This window comes from Colias croceus, chromosome 5 (assembly GCF_905220415.1).
Source record: "Colias croceus chromosome 5, ilColCroc2.1".
NCBI classification, from domain to species: domain Eukaryota; kingdom Metazoa; phylum Arthropoda; class Insecta; order Lepidoptera; family Pieridae; genus Colias; species Colias croceus.
In genome coordinates, this window is record NC_059541.1 from 11,207,306 (window position 1) to 11,231,793 (window position 24,488).

Here is a 24,488-nt window from a genome sequence, read left to right on the forward strand (position 1 = left end):
GCCACGGGAGTGAAACCACACGGAGCAGCTAGTATAACATATTATCTGATTTTAATATAACTCTAAATGGTAAACTAAATTAGTGTACCAAAATATTTAACTACAAGTTACACCAGATTTTCTCGTCAATATAACCGCACCTTAAAACAAATGAAAATTTCCACTCATCAATATTTAAACACTTTTTATGAACCTTACTTAGCCAAGACTTCCGATGTTGATAATTTATTATATTATCATAGGTTTATGGTTATTACTTTTACTGTAAATATATAAGATAAAGGATTAATACCTAGTAATTTTATTGTCTGTTTTGCTGTTAATCGTTTTTTTTTTATCTGGAGGTTCATCAGTTATTCTTTTTCATTCTAATCGTAATACAGTCTATTGAAAATTGAAATATACGTTTATGTACTGGAAAAACATTCAATAAATAATTTTATATCAAAAAGATAAACATCAAACTTCAGCATTTAAGAAATATGTAATAATATTAAACCTTCGTCGTTCATCAATATAACAAATAATAATTCGCAAGATTTCCCAATACCAGATACTACATACTAACAGAAATTCCATTCTGTAGAGATCTTTCTCAATAAAAAATTCATAATTCGTACCTCGATTAAATCGATCAAATTTTGATCTCGATTTTAAAATAAGTGGGTTACTCAAATTCAAATGTTAAGAACTGCTAACCAAACCAAATGAATTCTATTATCCCAAATTTAGGAAAATCCCCAATCCCATCTCTAGAACATGAATGTTTGAAATCCATTACAACAAACTATTTCAATACATTAAAAATGCAGTGTTGAAAGCGAAGTGTATTACATAAAGACATTATTCCATCTGATGTAACGATATTAGTAATATTGAGAAGTGCAGAGATTAGGCCAGTCGGATTTGATAGCGATTTCCGGTTTTCTTATTATCTATGCTATATTTAAAAGTGTAAGTGTTTCTTCATCATTAAAATTTTAACTCAATGACTGAAGGAATTGAGTTAAAATTCGGCATAATCACTTGAGTATAAATGTTAGAATTAGCTTTTGCCGATATTATTATGATGCAAAAACTCCTCGTGAATCCAATAATATATCTAAACAATAATTTTATACAATTTACGACTCCACTTACTATCCCATCATTTCTCTACGAAATCTCATAAATATCAAAAAGAAAACCATGACCTTTGTAACGAATGGAAACAAGTAATTTCTTATCAAGGACACCTCATTAGCCTACCCTTGAGTTTCTCCGTTTAATTGGCATTAAAAAAGTTCATATCGTTTGCGGTTTCTTTAAACCAGTTGATCTTGTGCTTTGAAACCGGTCCCATTTTATTTACCATTGAAAGACTTCCCTTAATAAGTTTAAATTTTATTCAGTGACACTTTTATGTGCACTCTAGTTGCATTTTTACGATATTTATCAGAAATCGCTACAACAGCATAGATAAATTCGTAAAAATCAGTCTCTTTTCGAAAGCACATTAGACATGGATTTATTCAATTGATTAAATCATTGGCACTTTGTTATTTAAATGTCAATTAAAAAGTGCATCTATTTGAACGCATTATTTTCAAATAGATGCACTGCAATAGATGCAACCACCGTGGTATTTACATAATGATGGGTCAGGTACAATAACATTTTAATTGATTTAATATCGCAATAATCGTCATCACACTTAACCACTTAATTCCTATAGTAATTGGTCAATAATTCATTTACTAAGAAAACTACAAGGGAAAGAGTTCTCTCTTTCCCTTGTGTTTAGTGACAGACAAAGATTTATTACAAGACCAACATTTATTTAGTGACAAGTTTTCGTTTTACGATAGTACTGACTAGTGGTCGCCCAGTTGTCGACATTTGAACATAGTAATAAACAAAAATATTTAAAATAGTTCAAAAAAGAGCACGTTTTGACAATTATTGTTTCTATCGATCTATTCTTTAGTAGGTATTAAGTGTACAAACAAGTTTAACTTTAAATTAAATCGGTCAGCTTACATTTTTTATTGGTATAATGTGTTTTTATGAATTATTTTCAATATATTAGCAATCTGCACTCCTCTATTTACATACAACATACATTTTAAACTATAAGTTTGCCAAATTCCATATGGATTTGATCTAATCGTCGAATAAAGATTTTATCGTACTTTATAGAAATCGTGACATTCTTTATAAAAACGGGGTTAAGCTTCAAATCAGTATTAGATGCAGTGTCAGCAATTTCAGTCTATCTTATTTCTATAACTTTTATATTATAAGAGTTCAGTAAATCTGAAAAAACCCTTTTAACCAGTTTTTTGTCATTAAAAATTACAAGTGATAACTGCGTTAAAAACAATCGACTTCAAACTTGCACTTGCAAAATTTACAAATACCTACAGACAAAAATGCTCATAAAATAAAAACTACTGGGCCTATCCGAATAAAATTTTTATGGGACCAATTCGACACCATCCCGCGTCGAACAAAAAAAGAATCACGTAAATCGGTTCAGAAACCTCGGAGTAATCGGTGTACATACATAAAATCCTCCTCCTCCTCCTCCTTTTTTTGAAGTCGGTTAATAATGGAAGCAATTTTAATGGTTTTGCCTCAATTTATTTAAGAATATTAATTTAAAAAAATTGAAAGGGTTGTAATGTAGGTAGGGGTTTATTTTTTTGTGTAATATTTTCATTTTTGAAATTTCATCAATGCGTTGGTTTTAAAAAGTGATCGCAAACATTTATTATTGAGTATTAAAATATATTTTAAAGGTAAATTCAATGTTCTACGGAACCCTATTTGAATAAATCAGTAAGGATAAAACGTGATACTGCAATTATCTCAAATGCCGTTCTTATATCAAGTCAGTTGATTGATATTGAAATTTTATTCATACCATTAGAATACTAGTCGAGCCCGCGGCTTCACCCGTTACATTGTTGCCTGAGCTTTCCTTAGCTTTAAGATTGTAAGTATTATAGGTAACTAGCTGTCCCGGCAAACGTTGTTCTGCCACGCTTATCACTTAGGGTTATGAAAAATAGATGTTAGCCCATTCTCAGACCTACCCGATATGCACACAAAATTTTATGAGAAATTTGGTAAGCCATTTTTATTTGATAAGCCATTTTTATTATATGAATTAGTAATAAATATCCAACCGTCTAAATAACCTTATAAATTCTTGTTTATTGCAAAAGAACGAATATGAAATAAAGATGTCTAATGTTAATGAACAATTTCTTTTAAATCTTTTGAGAAAAAAAGGCATTTTTATATAAATTTATAGCCCTTTTTAATAAATAATAACTTATGATTAAATTATTATATTATATCTCTCTGTGTGACTTACAATTTTTAACGCAGTCAAGGTTTTGTTTTTTTTTCGATACTTATTTGTTAATAATAATGTAATTGTTAATAATAATTTTTGTATGTATTCTTAAGATTGACGTCACAACATGTTTTCTGTGATAAAGCAGGTGTAAATGAGTCTCTTTAAAGATAATGAGACAATTTCATATCTTGAGCTAGGATAATAATTATTCATATTTTGTTGTTTCCGCTGCATTTTTCACATAAAATTTTCTCCATTCTTCAAAATTTTCTTCATTTCGTTTTTTTTTTGTACAAGCGACTTCGTTCAACTTGTATTGCAAAATAAAATTATTCACAATATTAGCTATCTGGTAATTAAGGTCCCATCAACATTGATGCAGCCTTTTCGGAGATGACATAATACGAGTCATGTGCATACTTTACCAGCTCCATTAAAACTGTAATTTATCATGACACGTATAATATGATAACAAAATAAAAAAGATAACAGAGTCAATGATCCTAAGAACGAAAAAGTTTAAATAAACAATAAAACAAAAATATAATGAAATGAATTTTTAACAATATTTTTAAAGTAAGCTACAATAAATATTAGCGTTATTAAGCCCGGCATTCACTACACGCACCGCGAGCCGAGCCCCGAGCCGTACCAATCCGTGGACAAATCCGTCATCGCCCACACACTACACGTCTATCACCTTCTATCACTCTCCGTCTCCAGACGGCGAGCGCCGCGCCGAGCCGCGAGCCGCGCACAACTACACATACACACGCAGATTTGTCCGCGGACTTGTCGCCAGCTACAAATCCAGCGGATGGGTGCGCCTGTGAATGGTACCCATTACATTTACAATGATCGAATAAATAATGAATTTGACAGCTTTTATTTTTTTTTCTTCTAACAGCTGACCGTGGCTTCTTCTGGGTTGACCACAGATAAAAAATAGCACATGATATCGTTCAGGAATAATCTTTACCTATTTCTATTGTTAAAAGATTTGTAAAAATCGTTTCACAAAATTCTTTCTTATTTTACTAAAACAGTTTTTATTCAGACTTTGCACATAGTATATTATTTCATACCTTATGTCAGCCTGCTTGTTTTTGATCCTGCGGGTAGTCGAAAATAATTTGTCGTTCGGGATTCGTATTCACATTGCCTTAACCGTTACAGTTTTAAATGTTATTATTAGTCATGGGAATTAAATATTTGTGATTAAATAATTATCATGTAATTTTTTGTGCTATTGTTTTGTTAAATGTGGGCGAATTAGTGAAGAAATATTTTAAATGACAAAACTCGGGATACCTATAGACAGAACTATCAAGGTATTTATAAACATATTTAAATACACCCTACTTCTTAATATCTTAATATTCTTAATATCTTTATATTCTTAATTCTTAATATATATATTATAAAGGCGAAATTTGTAAGTATGGATGTATGGATGTTTGTTACTCTTTCACGTAAAAACTACTGAACCGATTTCAATGAAATTTAGCACACATATAGAGGGTAACTTGAATACGGGAACGGGAACTATGCGGGTTTTCCTTTGCAAACGCGGGCGAAGCCGCGGGCGGAAATCTAGTACTTAAATAATTCTAAAGACACAATTCTTCGAAATTGTTCCTTTCTAATGAAGAAAGTAAACACAATACGATAATAAATGAAAAACTCAACATCTTTTTAAACATCTTTAGCATTTATATGCATCAAGCTAACACATGCACAATATACCTACTTTATCGATCGAGAAGCACTATTCCTTTTTGTACAGTCAGATAAATAATACCTCGTGACTATCACGGTATCCCAGCCATTGTAGGTCTAAAACGAAAGGCGGAACACAGCTGCAATTTGGTTTGCCAACAAAAATGTTCATGTCGAAATTGGTAATTACATTCACATAGTTTAGTTTTATATAATAGTTAACACAAAAACTGATAGAGGGCTTTTACTTTGTGACATAATACGAAATTGCATGAGAAGTTTTTCTGGCTTTTTGTTACAAAATGTAAGAAAATATTTGTCAACAATTGTTTATTCTTTCCCCTGTTTCTATATTATTCTTATTAACTGAACTACTTACATATAACTAGTTAGACTTATATCTGTTTGTGGTTTTACTCCCTTATAGGTACCTAGGTAATATTACCTTAAAAACTTTTAAATAACTGTATCCAATTCCAAACCAAAATTAGCTGTTAATACTGTACGATTTTCCACAATTGGTAATTTTTTAGAAATTGTATATAAAAACAAATAACTATAAATATAATTATACTTAGGTATATGTCTCGACTAGCTTTCCGCCCGCGGCTTCGCCCGCGTTTTCAAAGAAAAACCCGTATAGTTCCCGTACCCGTGGGATTTCCGGGATAAAACCTATCCTATGTGTTAATCCAAGTTACCCTCTATATGTGTGCTAAATTTTATTGGAATCGGTTCAGTATTTTTTACGTGAAAGAGTAACAAACATCCATACATCCATACAAACTTTTGCCTTTATAATAGTAGTAGGATAATGTTAACATTATTATAATATTATAGGTTCTAGTTTAACCTAACAATGAAAATATACCACATTCCTATTCTATTGTGATTGCAGTATTGATGTCTTATTCTGATACATTGTAAAGAACATAATTTTTTATGTTTAGTTATTATGCTTCTGTTAATTTCATACGGTTATTATGAAAATACTTAAAGGATTATTTCAAGTCAATAAATGTTGTATTAGTCTATATCTATACCTGTGTCTATACTAATATTATAAAGCTGAAGAGTTTGTTTGTTTTAACGAGCTAATCTCAGGAACTACTTGTCCGATTTGAAAAATTATTTCGGTGTTACATAGTCCAATCATCCAGGAAGGCTATAGGCTTTAAATCATCACGCTAAAGACCAACAGGAGCGGAGCCACGCGAGTGAAACCGCGGAGCGCACCTAGTGGACTATAGAATATAGACAAAGGGTATATTTTCAAAAGATAAAACTGTTTTTTTCTGCAATTTCATTTATTTTTGTACTAATATTATAAAGCTGAAGTGTTTATTTGTTTGATCGCGCTAAGCTCAGTAATCAGGGGTCCGATTACCTACTATAAGCTTTGAAAAGCAAAATATGAGTTACTTTATACCCGGATATTACAACAAAGTCTTTGTTTCAGTAGTATTATGTCAACAGAATATTATTTAAAGGTCGTTATAAACAAAAACTTACATTCATATAATCGTTTACCCATTCATGTATTGTAGATTGCAATTTGCATTTGCATGACAATCTGATTGTACGAGGTATCGCTATTTTTGCACAAGGTTATATTTATTTATTTAGATAATAATATAGTATCGAGTTATTTCAGTCAAGTTAAAATATTAAAGAATTCGTATTGTTCTATTAGCTACTAAAAACAATTCGTTGTACATATCATTTAAATAGTATCGATTAATAAATGTTATAAATGTGACTATTGATTAACAATTATCGTAGCCATGAATTCTACAACTCATTTCCCCTTTTATCATAAGTAATATTATGTTTTATTCGATTACTAAAATCTTGTTATTAACCAATTTAAAAAAAACAGTTGAAAAACTATCCTTGTGTGCCAAAATCTCCCTTCACATAAAAACATTTTACGCCAAAAACGCCAAGACTTTTTTTTGTCTATCTTCTTCTCTTCTTTCTGAAAAGCGAAGTGAGTATTTTTTGACAATAAAAATCTTATATTTTCTCCGGTTTCTAATGTTGATATTAGGTTTTTTTCTGTGTCTATTAATATCATAATAACGTACATAAATGATACAATTTTATCTTCATATACGTATTAGTACTTCCTGACGTCTATATTTAGAAGTAGATAAAATAATCATTATACCTGCATTAATTATATTCTTGAATGTCTTGTGAATCGACTGTTTTGCCTTGGTCCACTTGTCTGAGGTCGCTTGGTACCACTTCACTTTTCGAGATCAGCCAATGAAACAGCGGGACCCTAAGTTTATATGTGTGTCTGCGTTATTGTTGGTGTGTTGCTTTAGTGTACAGTAAATCGTGTAATATAAGGAGATAGATTGAGGAATATAATTAAAGATGAGAGTGCGTAAAATATAAGAGCGTTTGAATTTTTTAAATCAGTTATTTTTTGTAGTATTTTTTTGCGTTAAAAAACGTTTTTTTTATATTTCAAATTCATGCAAATAATATAAATTTAAGTATCTTCCAGTAGCAATTTAATTCAAACTTTAATTGATACTTAAGTACATATATGTTTATCTTAGTAAATATTATGATCGTTAATATACTGAACCAATGTATAGTTATGGTGACTATTTTATAATTACGTGATACGCTTGCCAAATGTTAATGAACTCGTGTCTCCTTGGTCTAGTTACTTTCGGTTACGGTCAATTTTTATTGACTACAAATTTTTGACTCAGAACCAATCTCAAAAAAGGTTTTGCATTCATTATAACATGGTATATTCCTATCTATACTAATATTATAAAGCTGAAGAATTTGTTTGTTTGTTTGAATACGCTAATCTCAAGAACTACTGGTCCGATTTTAAAAGGCTATTATAGGCTATAATATCATCACGCTAAGACCAACAGAAGTGGAGCCACGCGGGTGAAACCGCGGAGCGCAACTAGTAAGCTATATAATTAGGATAATTCACAAGTTAAATTTCACACAAAATATTTAACTTCGTTTAAGAAAACATAAACATTTTTCGGAAAAAGTCTATAAATAATCGCAATGTATTTAAACTTCAAGTACCCACTTTCAAAGGAACCAAATGCTTATTCTCAAAACAAAAATAAACAAACTGACAAGCATGGCCAAGGTAATTTTACCTTTTTCCTCTTGGCTTTTTATTCTTCGGATTTTGTGTCGCTCTCATGGACACAGCCCAATAAGGTTTCTTTTGTGGGTCAGAAATAAGGTCAAGGGACATATTGGAACAATTCATGGAAGAATGATTAAGTGGTTAAAAAAATTTAAATTTCACAAGTTTCAACATTCGTACCAAATGGCATTGCTTTACTCAAAAATGTATACCTTTCCATACAAGCATGCCCATAAGAAAACGGACTCCTAATCTCGGGAACTACTGGTCCGATTTGAAAAATTATTTCGGTGTTAGATAGCCCATTTATCGAGAAAGGCTATATATCATCGCGGGTGAAACCGCGGGGAACAGCTAGTTAATAATAATATGTGTGATTTTCAAATTAATTTACCAATTAAAAACGCAATTTAGTTAATAAACATGAGCAGAAACGTAATGGATATCGAATAAAGAAACAGACATTTATAATTTTTGGAAGAGAAAAAAGTAAATAATTACCTATTTGTTACGTTTGTGTGTAATAAGTAAGTTATTATAAACTTTTCAGTTTAATATTACTTACCGTTATATTTTGATAATATTAATACCTACTTTTCACTTAATTAATATGTTTAGCGACGTGAATATTTAAAAAAAAGTTTTTCTAGTCCAATCAGGATTATTATTATAGTTGTAAGTAGGTACCTATTGAAGTACCTTATCACAATAAATACAATTTAATTCAAAAATGCACATTTCGCGTTGTATTTATACAAAAGAGCTTTACATTGTTCTTTTATCCCACTTTTTGATATATCGACAAATGAAACTTGAAATCGACACTGCTCAATAATTGTTACTCAGATTCCTTAAAAATAAGCTACCACAAAACCTTTCTTTTTTTAAAGTGGGGAAATCTTCCAAAGATACTCAAGGACCCCGGGGAAGGAGTCGGATGTCGGATTCTTACCGACTAAAACCCCACTGTGTTCCGTCGAGCCGCTTTAATGATGGGGCCGCGGATATTGATTGGAAATTGTAATTCATCCGCGACAAGCTACCACAAAACCTATACAAAATCAATTAATATACATGTATAGATTTAGAAAGCGGCTTGCTAATGGAGGCATAAGTTAAGCTAATTGCATGCAAATATTCCCTTGCATTCGGGTGGAAAGTATCGCGGAATTCATTAACTCGGAAAATTGAATTAAGCGCATTCATTTTACTACTAATTGGATGAAAGCTTTGAGTGCATTCATTGAGAGTCTAATTCTAGAGTTATAATTATAAGTCCTTTCTTAGAAAAATATACCATCAATAGAGCCACGCGGGTGAAACCGCGCGGCACAGCTAGTAAAATATAATCGTAGTAGGAGCTACTGGTCAAATCCGATGCAAGAAAATTAGTGTGATTGTGCGCCTATTATATTTCGTCGATGCATTTTCGTCTATATACCTAGTACCTCAGTAAAGATTTATCCAATATTTAATAATACGGCCCTAACATATTGTCAGCTTCCAATATTAACCCAAGTAGGTACAGGTGGCTATATTATTATCAATTTCTAATCGTACACAATCTTAAAGTGGTTTCAACTGCTGCCTATAAATAAAACCTAGATAGCTAGATACCTAAGCCCAAACCTTGTTGAATTCCGTAGCTTTTAACAAATTCGCGTTTCACCCCTGTGGCTCCACTCCTGTTGCCCGTAGCGTAATGAAATATAGCCTATAACCTTCCTCGATAAATGGGCTATCTAACACCGAAAGAATTTTTCAAATCGGACCAGTAGTTCCCGAGATTAGTGCGTTCAAACAAACAAACTCTTCAGCTTTATAATATTAGTATAGATTAAAAATGAGAATGCCAACCAATAATACCAACGCAAAAATGTAGGTACAAAAAATATTAAAAAATGACGAAACAATTGCTATTTTTACGTGTACAGGTACTAATATATACAAATATACAGATTTATAAAGATTGATAAGATATAAAAACCTCTCTATTTGTTTAGTAACAGACGTTATTGCAGTAAGTACCTAATTATAATGTTATAGTTTATTCGACAGATTTCTTTATGTACCTATATACTAAACTGTAACAGACCTTCACCAAAAAGTCACACGTCTACATTTAATAATCCCTAAAATTAATGCATCAAAACTCCCATAAAATAAGACAAAATTTTACTTACCTATATGCGTAAAGGCATACACACAGTTTATTACAATGTACCTACTACAATATCTTCGCTAACAAACATCGTTTAATTGAGCCTGTACGAAGGAATCTCCTTCGCCTAACACTGATTAAAAAATAAATCACTCGCCAAACAATACAGGATGTTTATTATTATTATTAAATGAAAATAATCGCCTTTTAATTACTTTAAAAATAATAAATAATAAAAAAGTTATAACAGAGTCATTATTGTGTGTAACTTTAAATAATCTTTAAAAGCAAAATCCTAAAATTGTACATGATCTCGACCCCACAAAGTCAAAGTTGGAACATACTTTGAGCGTAGAATAATATGACTTAGAACTTTTATATAAAATTGGATTTATTAACAATTTGCTTTTCTGTACGAAAAGTATCGAGCTCAAGTTATTGCAAATAGAAACAATGTTATTTAGGTCAAGCGGTCTAGCCCGAACCTAAGAGAATCTAATATTAGAACGATGTATTATAGACTCGACATTTACGGGAATAAATATAATATAATATGTATAAATTTTAATATATTTTAGCTAATCTATATAAATTATTGTCTAACCCAACGTCCTAGCTCTGCGCGGTAAATTAAAAAAAAACACACACACATACATATAGATGTTTTGATTTAAATCGTACATAACAAACACAAACAAAAACTTTTCTATTTATAATATTATTATCTAGCATTGGGATGATGGTGTAGACAAGCCGCTAGCCTCGGTGGCCTCGGCATCCCCAAGATTGATTAGGGTTACAAACAAAATTTTAACGTACTAGTAAAGGAATCGTCAAAATTGGTTATGAAGATATTAGTTTTATTCATGACTAACACACTTTCCTTTAACAAGGTCTTACAATATAATACCGTCTTTCTTCGAATAATTTAGTCGGATTTCAGATTCGATCCCCGCTACTGGGAAATATGCGAGAGGCATTTCTAAGAATAGAAATAAATGGATCTAATTCCCTACTTGTCTACTTTTCATGGCACTGTTATGTTGTTTTAATATTATTGTAAACTTGTTCTACTAAATGTCCTGGAATAAAATCTATATTTTCAATTTATTAATATTGTATATTTCCTTAGTTAAACTAATAATTGTTTTCTCATACGATGATAAACACTTGAAATAAGAGAACAAATAAACTATCTGAAGATTAACGATACAATTACTCATTACTTACATACCGGGTATTCCCTTTAATACGAAATAAAACACCCTGTATATTCCGCTAGTTAATTACACGTGATTTCATTTGATAACAGATACGTTCGCGATAACACTCAATAGACATCACTGTCAGCGGTGAGTGCTTCAAAATAATTTAACTTCTTTATTATTAACATTATTTGTTATGTTCAAACACTAAATAATTGTAACAATTTTTATTAGTGGAAATTGAAATAATAAGCACCTGTATATAAAATGTTGAAGGTAAGATTACGGATCGATCAAACTTCAATATTATACCTAATCGAATTCATACTTGCGGAGATTTTCCTATAGATTGTCCTTTAAATATGTGTAAGCCTTAAATATATTGTTTTTCTTGATCTAGAACCAATTAGTTCAACAATTAATAAATCTATTCAAAACAAAATGCAAAAAAATGTAACACAGTTACATTTTGAAAAATTTAACAGATATTTCTCTAGATGTCATTCATTATGTACAGTTTTAATATGTTTATTGTGCACGTGGAAACATTTTAATGAGAGTATTTTTATTTATCTCCTTATTGTTATCAAAATAAACATAACATAAAACTTCATGTAAAACGCAAATAATGACAATTTGTAGTTAATAATTATAAGGTCGATAACATACTCTGAAAAGAACATACAATTATTGGCTGTATTTAAATATTTATTTAATACGAAATTCATACTTTAGATTGTAATTATGTTTAAAAACATTCACATTCTTGTTTTATTTAATATGTTGCCATATTAATTTCACATAAAATAATTCATGATATGAATGCTTCTGAAATGGGCGGTTTTTACCTCTGAGTTATAACGACGACTTAACGTCTTTTTGACATCAACAATAATTAATTATAATATTAATTACAATATGTATTTTCGTATTATTATACTAATTAATATATATCCTATCATTTCAGTATAAAATGACATTAACATATTTTTTATTTTTTAACCGACTTCAAAAAAAAGAAGGAGGAGGATTCAATTATAAACCGATTTGAATAATTCTTTTTTTATTTGGTAGGTCATACGTCAGAGGTGGTCCCAAGGTCACCAGGTCAGGATCTGATGATGGGATCCTGGGGAAATCGAGGGAATCCCTCAAATTTTGTAGGCATATACACTGTTTATCAGAAATTATCTTAATATAATATGTAGATTTTTGCATCTAATGGTCACCATCTGATGTTGCTGAGCTGATGATGAATGGTAGGGGTATGGGATCTCTGTAACAAAATTGTGTAATAGCATCGAATTTGAATGTGATTCTACTTTGTAGTTTAAATTTGTATATATTATAGGTATACCTATAATATATGTATACAAATTTAAAAAACAAAAACCGACTTCAATACGGTACAGTATTGAAGACGGTTTTTGTTTTTTTTTTTCAAAAAATTTACTTCATATTATTTACCTAATAACTGAAACTAATTAAGAATTCGTTTACATTTATTAAAATGTACGACATATTATGAAGTGTTAAATAATAATTATAATTAGGTACTGCTATATTTATTTGGAGAGTAACTATATGGAGTTTTTTGCCTGTTCTTCTCCATTGATACTGCTTTCCGAGTCGGTGGTAAATGTTAAAAATATGTTATCATGATTCAAAAGTGCTTCTAGAATAAGCCTTATTGAATAAATAACAACTCTCTCAAATTATTTTAAAGAAACAATATAGTTTTTCATATCCATTATCACCTACCTTCTTCAAAAAATAGTATCTGAAAATGAAAATTTATGTAAAAAGTCTAACTAATTAATTATCGAATGCTCTAGACGGGCAATTAATAGTTTCTTGTTCTAATTACACTTTTTCATGAACAGTTCCAAATTCTCTTTATTCATTGTCGACTTTCGATCAGGCTCATTAGCCTGGTGAAAAATTTGTTGAAGGCCATTAGGTTCATTAAATTCTTCTTATATTTGTACGTATAATTAAAACGTTAGTATCTATGTAGTATAATCGGAAATCTACTAAATTGTGAATAGAGGATACATATTATTCAATTGGCTAATTAATTATTACTAGCGGTCCGCCCCGGCATCGCCCGTGGTAAATATTTCGCAATACAAGGTAGCCTATATTCTTTCTCAGGGTCTAAAGATTGTCTGTGCCAAATTTCATCAAAATCGGTTGAGAGGTTTATGCGTGAAAACCATACATACATAATTACAAACTTTCCCTCTTTATAATATTAGTATAGATAAGTATGAGTTTAAATTCAAAACTTTAAAAGTATTGGTATATTTTTTAAAGAATAAAAATAATTCGATCGAGAGGTGGGATTTGAACATGCGATTTTTTGCCATACCGGGCCATACTTACATAAGTACTTATATAATAATAGTAGGCACATGACTACTATTATTATGATACTATTGAATTACATCTTGAAGTTCATTAGCTAGTTTTGACTCCTATTTCTTATTCTCTGTTTAGCTTAAGAACTTATGAACAAGATCCTTGCTCACATATTATTTGATTTAACAACAACCTTATTGTTGTTTTTTTAAATCTCCGCGCAGATTTTTACAGGCCAATAAAATTCCTCATTAAATAATAAAATTTGGCCTCCATATCTCGACAACGTACCCTCTAATACTGTACAAAGACTGAATTGAAAACATTTACCTTTATTTACAACGCGTTATCTAAAGCGTGCTAAAGTATACAATCAAAAACACTACTCAATATGGGAATGTTGTTTCTTTATCGCGAATAGATAATGTCATCAAGTATTCATAAATATTTAGTTCCTATACAAAGTAAAGTTTATCTACACTTCTACACTAATATTATAAAGAGGAAAACTTTGTTTTTTTGTTTGATTGATTGTAATGAATAGGCTCATAAACTACTGGACCGATTTTAAAAATTCTTTCACCATTCGAAAGCTACATTATCCACGAGTAATATAGGCTATATATTATCACGCTAAGACTAACAGGGGCGGAGTAACGCGAGTGAAACCGCGCGGCACAGCTAGTCATGTATATAATCCAAATAATTGTAAGAAAGAAAATGTTTGTTTAACGGCACATAGCCAGACATTAAATTCAAACTGAAACTCAAACTCAAACATTTATTTAGACTTCTTACAAAAGGACTTTTGGATCGTCATAGCATATTTATTATTTACCACCGATTCGGAAAGCAGTATCTATTGAGAAGAACCGGCAGGAAATTCCATAGTTGCTCTTATAAAATCAGACGAAATCAAAAACAATACAACTATGTATTGAAATTGAAAAAATTATATTCTTTTTTTTTGTTTCAGGCAACAGTCGTGGCGATGCAGAAGATAAAGTGAAGAACTAAGAAATCTCAGAGCCATTCAAGTTTAAGAAAGAAAATGGAAAAGATGACAATTGGACAAGAAAATGGCGCGCCGCCAATAAGACCAACTGTGGACCCGTACAGTTCGAAGTAAGTATACTCAAACTCAAACTGACAGTTTATTCACGACGACTTCTTTGGATTTTTCTTTGTGAAATTTAAAGAAAATAAACGACGGATTTTCAAATGTAATCCGTCTTATAAAAAATCACATGCTTGCATAGTGTGGTAAAAGTGATTCAACATGAACGGTAAATTAAAACGCGAATTTAAGTTTGAACTAACAAGTCTTTTGGTAGAGTTCAACTGAGCATTAAGAAGTCGGTTTATAATAGAAGGAAAATTTAGTCAATATCGAACTGAGATATAAATTATAGAATCTTAAAACTAGTGATTTCAGAAAGGGCTTTTGCTACCCATATTCATGTAATTATTGGTATTTCTAATACCTATGCAAGTACAGTTAATTAATTTTTGTTAAATCGAAAACAATTTGCATTAATGAATATGTCAAACTTAGTAAATAAATATATTAGTCTTGTTAATTCTATCCTGTCGATGTCGTTTTGTAACAGTCAGTTCCCGAAGTCTGGTAAATAAGGCAAATACGAAAACCGATAAAAAGCAATCATTTTCAATATTGTCGAAATAAAACCTTTCTCATGTATTAACTAACAACCAAGTCAATGACCCTCACTGGATAATTGATCCTCTTACGGCATCGACCAAAAGATTCAATACATGTTAGTTGTTACTGTATTTTCTCAATCCAATTTCTTGGAATTGTAACCCCAAATATTAACGCAAGATTAACGTCAGAGATTGCTTTATTATAGAGATAATCCATTGAGTACAATAATAAAAAAACATAACAACGTAATAATATAATATCCGGTTAAATTTCTCTTATGTCGGCACTACACATAGGCCAACGCGTTGGCAAGCGCGCTGGCACATGCACTTGTCTATGTGTAGAACGGACGAAATGCGCACTTGCGGTAGGTATTTGAACGTTGGCCGGCGCGCTTGCGAGCTTGCTGTGCGGTGTCGGCAACTTCAAAGGACACTTGTCGCAAGCTTGGCGCACCATCCACACATTGGCCGCGCGATCAGTTCTTATATATACAGTATTATCTATGGCGATCAGTTTGACTGTAGCAGCGATCAGGAGTGCACGTTTTTTTCTTGCGGCGAATTAACACCTAACTTGACAAAATGGCGAACAATATGAGTAACGAGGAAATATTTAAATTTATTGAGCTCTATCAGAGTGAAAACTGCCTGTGGAACCCAAAAAATAAGTACCATAAAATAAAAATGTTGTATGTATTAAAAGTGCCAAATAAATAAGGTTCTTGGACATGCCGTTTTCCTCACAATGATTTACTTCACAAAGAGCATCCTACTTTAATATTATTTTAATATTATAAATGTGAGTGAGTGTGAAAGTGTGTTAATTTCTTTGTTTGTTACATCCATTTTGAATCCGTCCGCACATTGGCTCGAACCAAACCATACTGAACGACCTTCCAATGTGTGGATTACTCACAAGCGCGTTTGCAAGCGCACCGCCAGGGCGCTGGCGAATGCGCTGGCCTATGTGTAGAGGCGACATTATATATGTATATTACACTAGCTGTGCCCCGTGGTTCTACCCGCATTACTCTGCTCCTATTTCGAGCGATTTTAGATTCTTGGCGTGACGATATATTTATAACAACCTTCCTCGATAAAAGGACTATGTAACAGTGAAATAATTTTTCAAATAAAACTCGTGTTTCCTGAGATAAGCGCGTACAGACAAACAAAAACTGAAGAGTTTGTTACAAAGCTGCTGCAGCATTATGAGTATAGATAACGTTAAAAGCATAAAGTTCAATATCCTTAACAAAATCCATTACTGTTGCCAATATTTACAACAATTGATGGTACTTTCAAAACGAGCCAAATGATCCACTTTCAAAACGAGCCAACTTCTACATTTGGAAGTATAAAAACCTGCTTTTGAAAAGGTTACCGAGGGTATTGAAGTTTTATTAAATAAAAAAAGAATCGCATCAAAATTTAAGAATGATTTTTAGTGTTTTGAAAAATATTAAATAATTTATATCCTTACAATAATGTTTCACCTTTTAGATTAAAATTTAAAATACACAAAGTTTTCCTTACTATTAGAGATTATTATTTTTACCAACAAAACAAAAATGAAATTAGTTAATAATATTCGTTGTATCTTTTAAACAAAATATACAAATAAATAAACTCAAATAATAATATCTCGATACTCGTATCACATATTACAAAACATACTCCCACGTTTCTTACATAATACAAGTAATGAGCAAATAAAATTATGATTTCTTATTCAGCCACACACGTGTTCACTAATTCAGTATAACCTCGAACTTAGTTTATTAAGAATATTTGTATTTATTTGATTTGATTCATTCCTTCATTGGAGCAGAATTTTTCATTTCTCTCACGGAGCAGATACAATTTTGTGTTTAATAATTTTACATACTTAGGATTAAGAAAGTTTTTCTTATTTGACGTATAATAGACAATCAATAAATTAACTTAACTTGTAGGTATAATATATCGTTGTATGTGTGTTAATTGGTTTAATTAACCCTTAATTGCCTTATAGATTTATTATCTGCTGCCATTTTATCCTCGATGATAATCGTATCAGCTATCAGGAGTTTTTAACCGACTTCAAAAAAAAGGAGGAGGTTATCAATTCGGCCGGTATATTTTTTTTTTTTTTTTTTATGTATGTACACCGATTACTCCGAGGTTTCTGAACCGATTTACGTGATTCTTTTTTTGTTCGATGCGGGATGGTGTCCCATAAAAATTTTATTCGGATAGGCCCAGTAGTTTTTATTTTATGAGCATTTTTGTCTGTAGGTATTTGTAAATTTTGCAAGTGCAAGTTTGAAGTCGGTTGTTTTTAACGCAGTTATCACTTGTCTTAATTCTAATAGAAAAGGATTGTTGATTTAGAAACTAAAGATTTTGAATAAATCCCGTTTAAAATCGGTACAAAGCTTTAATTTCTAAATGTTTAATACTTGCGTAAAATTAAAAAGTAAATACTAGTTAGTGATTGTTTAAAAAAACTCTATATACCTACTTAAGAAAATTTCCACTAGGTATATAATATGGGGGTATTTAGGTAGGTATTTGCCTCGAGTGAACACAAGTAAATGCCTGCCAATCTGACGGATCTAGGCGGGATTTACCAACGTCGTACTGTCAGACCAAAAGCACAACAAGCAGTCTTGTTGCGTATTTAATCACGGAACAGTATTATTTTGTATTATATTCAACAGTATTATATTCTAAGTAATCTAAAACATATAAAGGAACATATAAAGAAGACTATATTAGTACTTTTCTCACTATAGTTTTTCAGCATGAACTGTGAAATCCTTGCCATAACAATTTATATTTCATCCCCACAGGGCATCTACAGAGATTATCCTGTTACCATGAAATAGCATTGAAGCAATAACATTATAGTCCTAGTTTCAATTGTCCAAGTCATAAAAAGGTCAACGAGCTAAGGACAACTCTTATTCGTCGTTAGTTTTCCTTATAACGTTATTTAACAAGACAATAATTTTATAGTGTATAAGAAATATGGTCACCCTGTCATGCAAATGCTGTTATGTTAAAATTAAAAAGACACTTATCAACTGTATTATTATTAAAATAATATGCAAAATCATATATTTACATAGCAATGTAAGGTTAGCCACTCAATAACTCTGAAGTCCTCTTGTCACATACCACAATCCAAGATGAGGGATTATTAAGATCGACTGTCTCTGCGTGCCAACTTGATAAACAAGACAATAATTTAGACCTTTGTGAGACTACAATCATAAGGGGATTTACCCTGACAATACAATCTCCTTGTTCATTGTAGGATCTGTTTCTCCAAGTAAAACTGTGTAGGAAGAAGTCTTTGCAATCACTACTTAGTGAATAAGATTTAACGTTGATTTATTTTAGTTACGGCAACATTTGTCTCCAATTAAATTGAATCTAAGTATAGACGTAACTTGCGAAAACAGTATTACAGTTCTCCATTTCAATACTCCTACTTTTAGCTCAAAAATACCTGGGGCCATTGCACAAACTACATCCAGATAAGTTTACATTAATGGATAATGTAGCTCGAATGGTGAAAAATTTTTTAAAATCGGTCCAGTAGTTTATTAGCCTATTCATTACAATCAAACAAACAAACAAACAAAGTTTTCCTCTTTATAATATAATTGTAGATTTATGATTATGTATTTAAGAAGAAATATATATAAGATACTTTAAAATGAAACTTATTATTATTAAGTATTCCAACGAATATTTACGGAACTCATTAAGGCTATATACATAGTCATTAATCCTTGTCGTTATTAACGAGTAAGTGAATGGAATGATACTTTATGTAATTAGAATCAGGTTTGTCATGTGTATTTCTGTTTTACAATCAAAAGCACAAAACAAAGGTATTTACAATCATGCCCTACAATACAGCCTAGTTCGGCTGTATTGTGAGTGATATCTGCCGAAGCTGCCGAAATTCAGATTAGTGCGAATGACTCAACAGTCGTTCAATGTGGCTTAAAATAAAATAAATGTTCTTTTAGAAAACTGAAAAACAATCGCGTAATATTATTGTATCGTCATCGATCCTTGATACGTGTATACCTTGGTGTATACAGATTGAATTAAATCTGTCCTTTTTACGAGGTCAATGTCAAATTTTGTGTGCCAATTGGCTGTGTTATTGGGTAGATCTGGGATTCGACCAACATCTATTTTTCATGCCTAAGAGATAATAAGAGTAAGGAAAAACTACGTTTACCGTGATAGCTAGTATTTTATATAATTTATGGATTGCTATGAAACTACAATGCATAGCATAGCAGCTCTCAGCATATTTAAATGTAGATTAAAATAATACCTACTCCCATAATTTGAGGATATATACAGGGTGGAAGGTTAAGATGGGGCATGAAGGGCAGGTACCTTAACCGTTGTAGCTACATGAAAACGTTCTTAGAAGACTATCCTTAAATTCTTGAGAAATTTTAATCTGCATTCACAGATTTTTGAAAAAATGTACGGTCAGCAAGGAAATCGGTAGTTTACAAAAAAAATTTTTTTGATGCCAATCGATCCAGTTTCTCATGGGGATCAAAACACTCTAAAAGACCAACTGAGGTATGAGTACTAGAAAAGTCAGAAATCGCGAAAAACTATTTTCATTCATGAACAAGTAAAAAGACAAAGGCACAGCAGCATAACATGGCAGCGACGCAAAGGTAAGGTAAGGTCCAATCAAGTGGTATTGGTACAGATTTACGAAGGCACCCTGAACTCCGAAATCTACAACAACACCATTTTGAAAAATCTTGAGGATGTATTAGACGATTTACCACTGTCAGAATTGCGAAAAATTTATTTTCAACAAGATGGTGCTCCACCTCACAACAGTCGTCAAACGCGCTCATACCTAAATGAACAATTTGGGGCACAATGGATTGGCACACATGGTCCCATCCGGCCACTCTGGCCGCCCCGTAGCCCCAACTTGACACCTCTAGATTTTTTCATCTGGGGTTATGTAAAGAATGAAATTTATAAAAGATCATACAACAATGCTCAAGAACTAAAAGATTCACTTTCTGCAATACTTTACGGAATTCACCCAAATAAGTTGTCGGCTGCTACGTGCTCAGTAGTAAAACGAACAAACCTATGTTTACGTCAAAACGGTGACCACTTTGAGCATCTCATATCATAAATTTTATGTAAATTATTTCAGAAATTCTGGAATTATCACCACTTTAAATGTTGTTTTTTGTTATTATTTTGTTATTTCTTATTTTCTTTGACAACCGTTTAATTAAATTAATGTTTCTTCTTATTATCAGTATGTGTTTTAATAATCAGAAACAAAAAATATTGAAGCCTGAAAATCTCTTTGGAGTTTTCTATTAGCGCATCTTTGTTGAATCACTTATTTTCTTAGTGAATGTGTGGAAATAGTTTTTCGCGATTTCTGACTTTTCTAGTACTCATACCTCAGTTGGTCTTTTAGAGTGTTTTGATCCCCATGAGAAACTGGATCGATTGGCATCAAAAAAATTTTTTTTGAAAACTACCGATTTCCTTGCTGACCGTACATTTTTTCAAAAATCTGTGAATGCAGATTAAAATTTCTCAAGAATTTAAGGATAGTCTCCTAAGAACGTTTTCATGTAGCTACAACGGTTAAGGTACCTGCCCTTCATGCCCCATCTTAACCTTCCACCCTGTATAGGTAGGTACATTTATAGTATTGGCAAGATAATACGAAGACATCTTTACCTTATCTATAACCAAGGTTTTTCAGTTATGGCTTTATAATCTTCTGTTACACTTGACCTACAGTTATACTATTCCAAGAAATAAATGTCACTGTAATTAAGTCGGTTAATATCAAAATAAGAAGTCAAGGAAATTATAAAATAGAGCAGTTTTTCAGCATTTCATTAGACTATATACATTTTTTTTTTCATGAAGCTGATGAAGGATTAATTTTTTGTTTTAATAAGTTGGTCTCTATTTCTTTGGCATTGTCTTGCAAGAACAGGTCTAAATATCAATGACCTATTATACTAGTAGACGCGGCATACGCGAACATCAATGCACTAAAAAACAGCGTATTAATACATACCTACTTACTAACGCATTATCACCAATACAGTTGTTCTCTCTTTCACTCTCACGCACGAGACATAATACATGTCTCACTCATGTACTTCGTAATAACCACTGCCGATTAAAATATAAAAAGAACGTCCAGCCACGACGCTGAATGGTGCGTGACTAAGTGAAACTCGGGCACTTAGCTGAGTTTTTTCTTGCCAAAATTGAGAGCGGGTAACGTATCTAGCTCTTTTATATATCATAGCTAAATATATCGTTTGCCTACATTTGAGTTCCCCTATTTTCTACGAATCTTACGCAAATCAAGTCACTAGAATAATTATATTCTAAGTAATTCTTAATAAACAAACACGCAAAATGATCACAAGATGCACGTTTAGATGACGCAATAAAAAACACATCTTTCGTCACGTTAAATGTTAAATTGGGATCAATTTCATTTGAACAATCGTATTGAAAATAAATTGTCACGTTTTGTGTGATGCTTTTGTTTTTTAAAAGCGATTGGAGGTGATTGGAGGCTCGAACGTTGTTGGAATATGTCAACTCGCGATAAAAAGAGAATTATTTTCAACAGGTCGATGTTAATTGATTTTTATTGAAAAGCTAGACATTTCTTTATAGTTAATAGATGTTTTATTGTTATTTAAACGATCCGATTGTACCGTTATAAATTGTAATGGAAGTTGATATTTTATCGTTTTCCATTATGATTAAAAAGATTGATATTTATCGCGTTCCATTTCAATGTTACACATAGGACAATGGTAATACTAAATCAAATCGCAATTAACCATAATGAACTGAGTAATATTTTTGTTAAATCCTTGTTCATTTGTATTTATATTTTCATTTCTACCGATGGCATTTATGTTTTTGCATTGTTTTATGTGATATGCGTAATTATGCTAGAATATAATATATTTTTAATTAAATTTATGTTATTATATTACAGAATACAATTAACTTGCAATGGCTCGAGAGAAGATTTGGACCCCTACGAGCCAGCGAAAAACAGACCCTTGGAATCAAATACATCGTAAGTTTAGTTTATTCACATATAAATACACCAACTATCATATAGTTTATAGTCTACAGAATCTAAATTTAAGAGCTCATAATATTATATGATTTACCATTCTAACAATTATTTGTAATCTATTTTAGGTAAACTCCTAGACATCTTTTTTTTATTGCAATCATCATCTCCTGGTTTCAATGCTTTTACAGAAACATATTAATTGTATAAAAAAATGTGTGCGTGTACTTGTGTACACGCATAAGAAGTGAAACTTCTTTATGACCTTATTTTTCAAAAAGTAATTTACTATATACAACTTTACAGAAATACGTCTAATCACGCGTGGTAGGGATAAGAAAAAGATGGCGCGTAACGGAAAAATGTCACGCGTGACGAAAAAATGTTACACTAAATTTTTTCCCAACCCCGATAAGGAAGTTTCACTTCAAAAATATTTATTTTAACGCAATTTATGTGGTAAAACGCGTTTGAATCTTCCACGTACCACTTTATTCTCACTGAAAATAACCGCCAAGAAACTACCTTTGTATCATGTTTTTTTTTTGGCGCGTTTCCTTTGTTTTTTTTTTTAACGCATATATTGTTGTTTTTTTCTCGTGTTTCTTTTGTTTAATATTAATTAATAATTACATATAATATTTTATTTTACAGGAGTTTCGGTGCACTCGCTCATCTTTTGAAAGCTTCATTGGGGTCAGGTGTCCTGGCCATGCCGCTTGCGTTCAGAAACGCCGGCTTATTAGTCGGATGTTTTGGGACTATCATCATTGGATTAATTTGTGGACATGTTATTCATATATTGGTAAGTTTTGTTATCTACATGTACACTATTTTTGTAATGGAACTGAAAAATATTCTAAATCTTAAAACAGTTTTAATATTATATACGTATAATGAGGAAAGATTGATTTGTTTGTTCGTTTGTACTAAATAAACTACGATGCCGATTTTTCACCACCAGAAGCTTAACCAATTGCCACCAAAAACCACATAGGCTCTATTTTTTATTATTTTTCGTGGGGAGTCGGGGTGAATCTATAGTCTCATATAAACTGTAAACCCTCGATGTGATCACAAAAGGAAGATCAGGCATTATGTAGCGCGAAGTCCGAGTAAATAGGAATTTGTCGCTATGACAACGTTTGAAATTAGTTACCGGTTATAACTTATTCCTCTGATAATCAAAAATAGAATTTTAAGATTTCTGTGATTATTATTAAAAACTGTCTCTTACAAGTTTCGTAAATTTTTTATGAAAATTAAAATTTCGTAAATCTTATAATAATTAATTAGATACAATTGAATTGTCAACATACAATGATTTTATACATTTATTTTAATTCAAATTTTAATTAAATGATTAGCAGCGTTAATTTTAATACATATTTTAGTTTAGAATTAACCTCCCTCTGAATACATAATATAAATATTAAATAATTTATTTCCGCACTCTATAAAAACTTGAGATAAGAATCTAATCTTACAACACATTAGAATCATAACCACTTACCATAAAGTGATAATGATTTAAACATGAACAATGCTTCCGAATGCAGTTTTTGATGGTACAGAAAACTCAACCTTTTTCTCAAGAAAATAAGATACAAATTGTGATGTTAATGAAGATAAAGCTTACGTTTTTAAATTACACTTTCGCTAGTTGAAGCCGACAATGCCCAATTTGCTTCCTTTGTTTAAACTTTCGTTTTCACATCATTTCTATTGCATAATCAGCTGTTAGTATGATGTGT

At 31.3% G+C, this 24,488-nt stretch overlaps 1 protein-coding gene across 3 annotated transcripts in view; it reads left to right on the top strand.

Annotated features, from left to right (window-relative positions):
* LOC123691805 (proton-coupled amino acid transporter-like protein CG1139) overlaps positions 1–24,488 on the top strand; it is a 37,255-nt gene that overhangs the window by 2,140 nt on the left and 10,627 nt on the right. Inside the window, exons 1-4 of one of the 3 annotated variants that reach the window (XM_045636368.1) lie at positions 11,624–11,720; positions 14,911–15,059; positions 22,651–22,734; positions 23,389–23,539. In XM_045636368.1, coding sequence (XP_045492324.1) covers positions 14,986–15,059; positions 22,651–22,734; positions 23,389–23,539 — 309 coding nt within the window. In that variant the 5' untranslated portion in view covers positions 11,624–11,720; positions 14,911–14,985. Of the gene's footprint in view, positions 1–11,623; positions 11,721–11,758; positions 11,850–14,910; positions 15,060–22,650; positions 22,735–23,388; positions 23,540–24,488 lie in introns of those variants that run through there. The other 2 variants (XM_045636369.1, XM_045636366.1) reach the window with 2 other exon arrangements.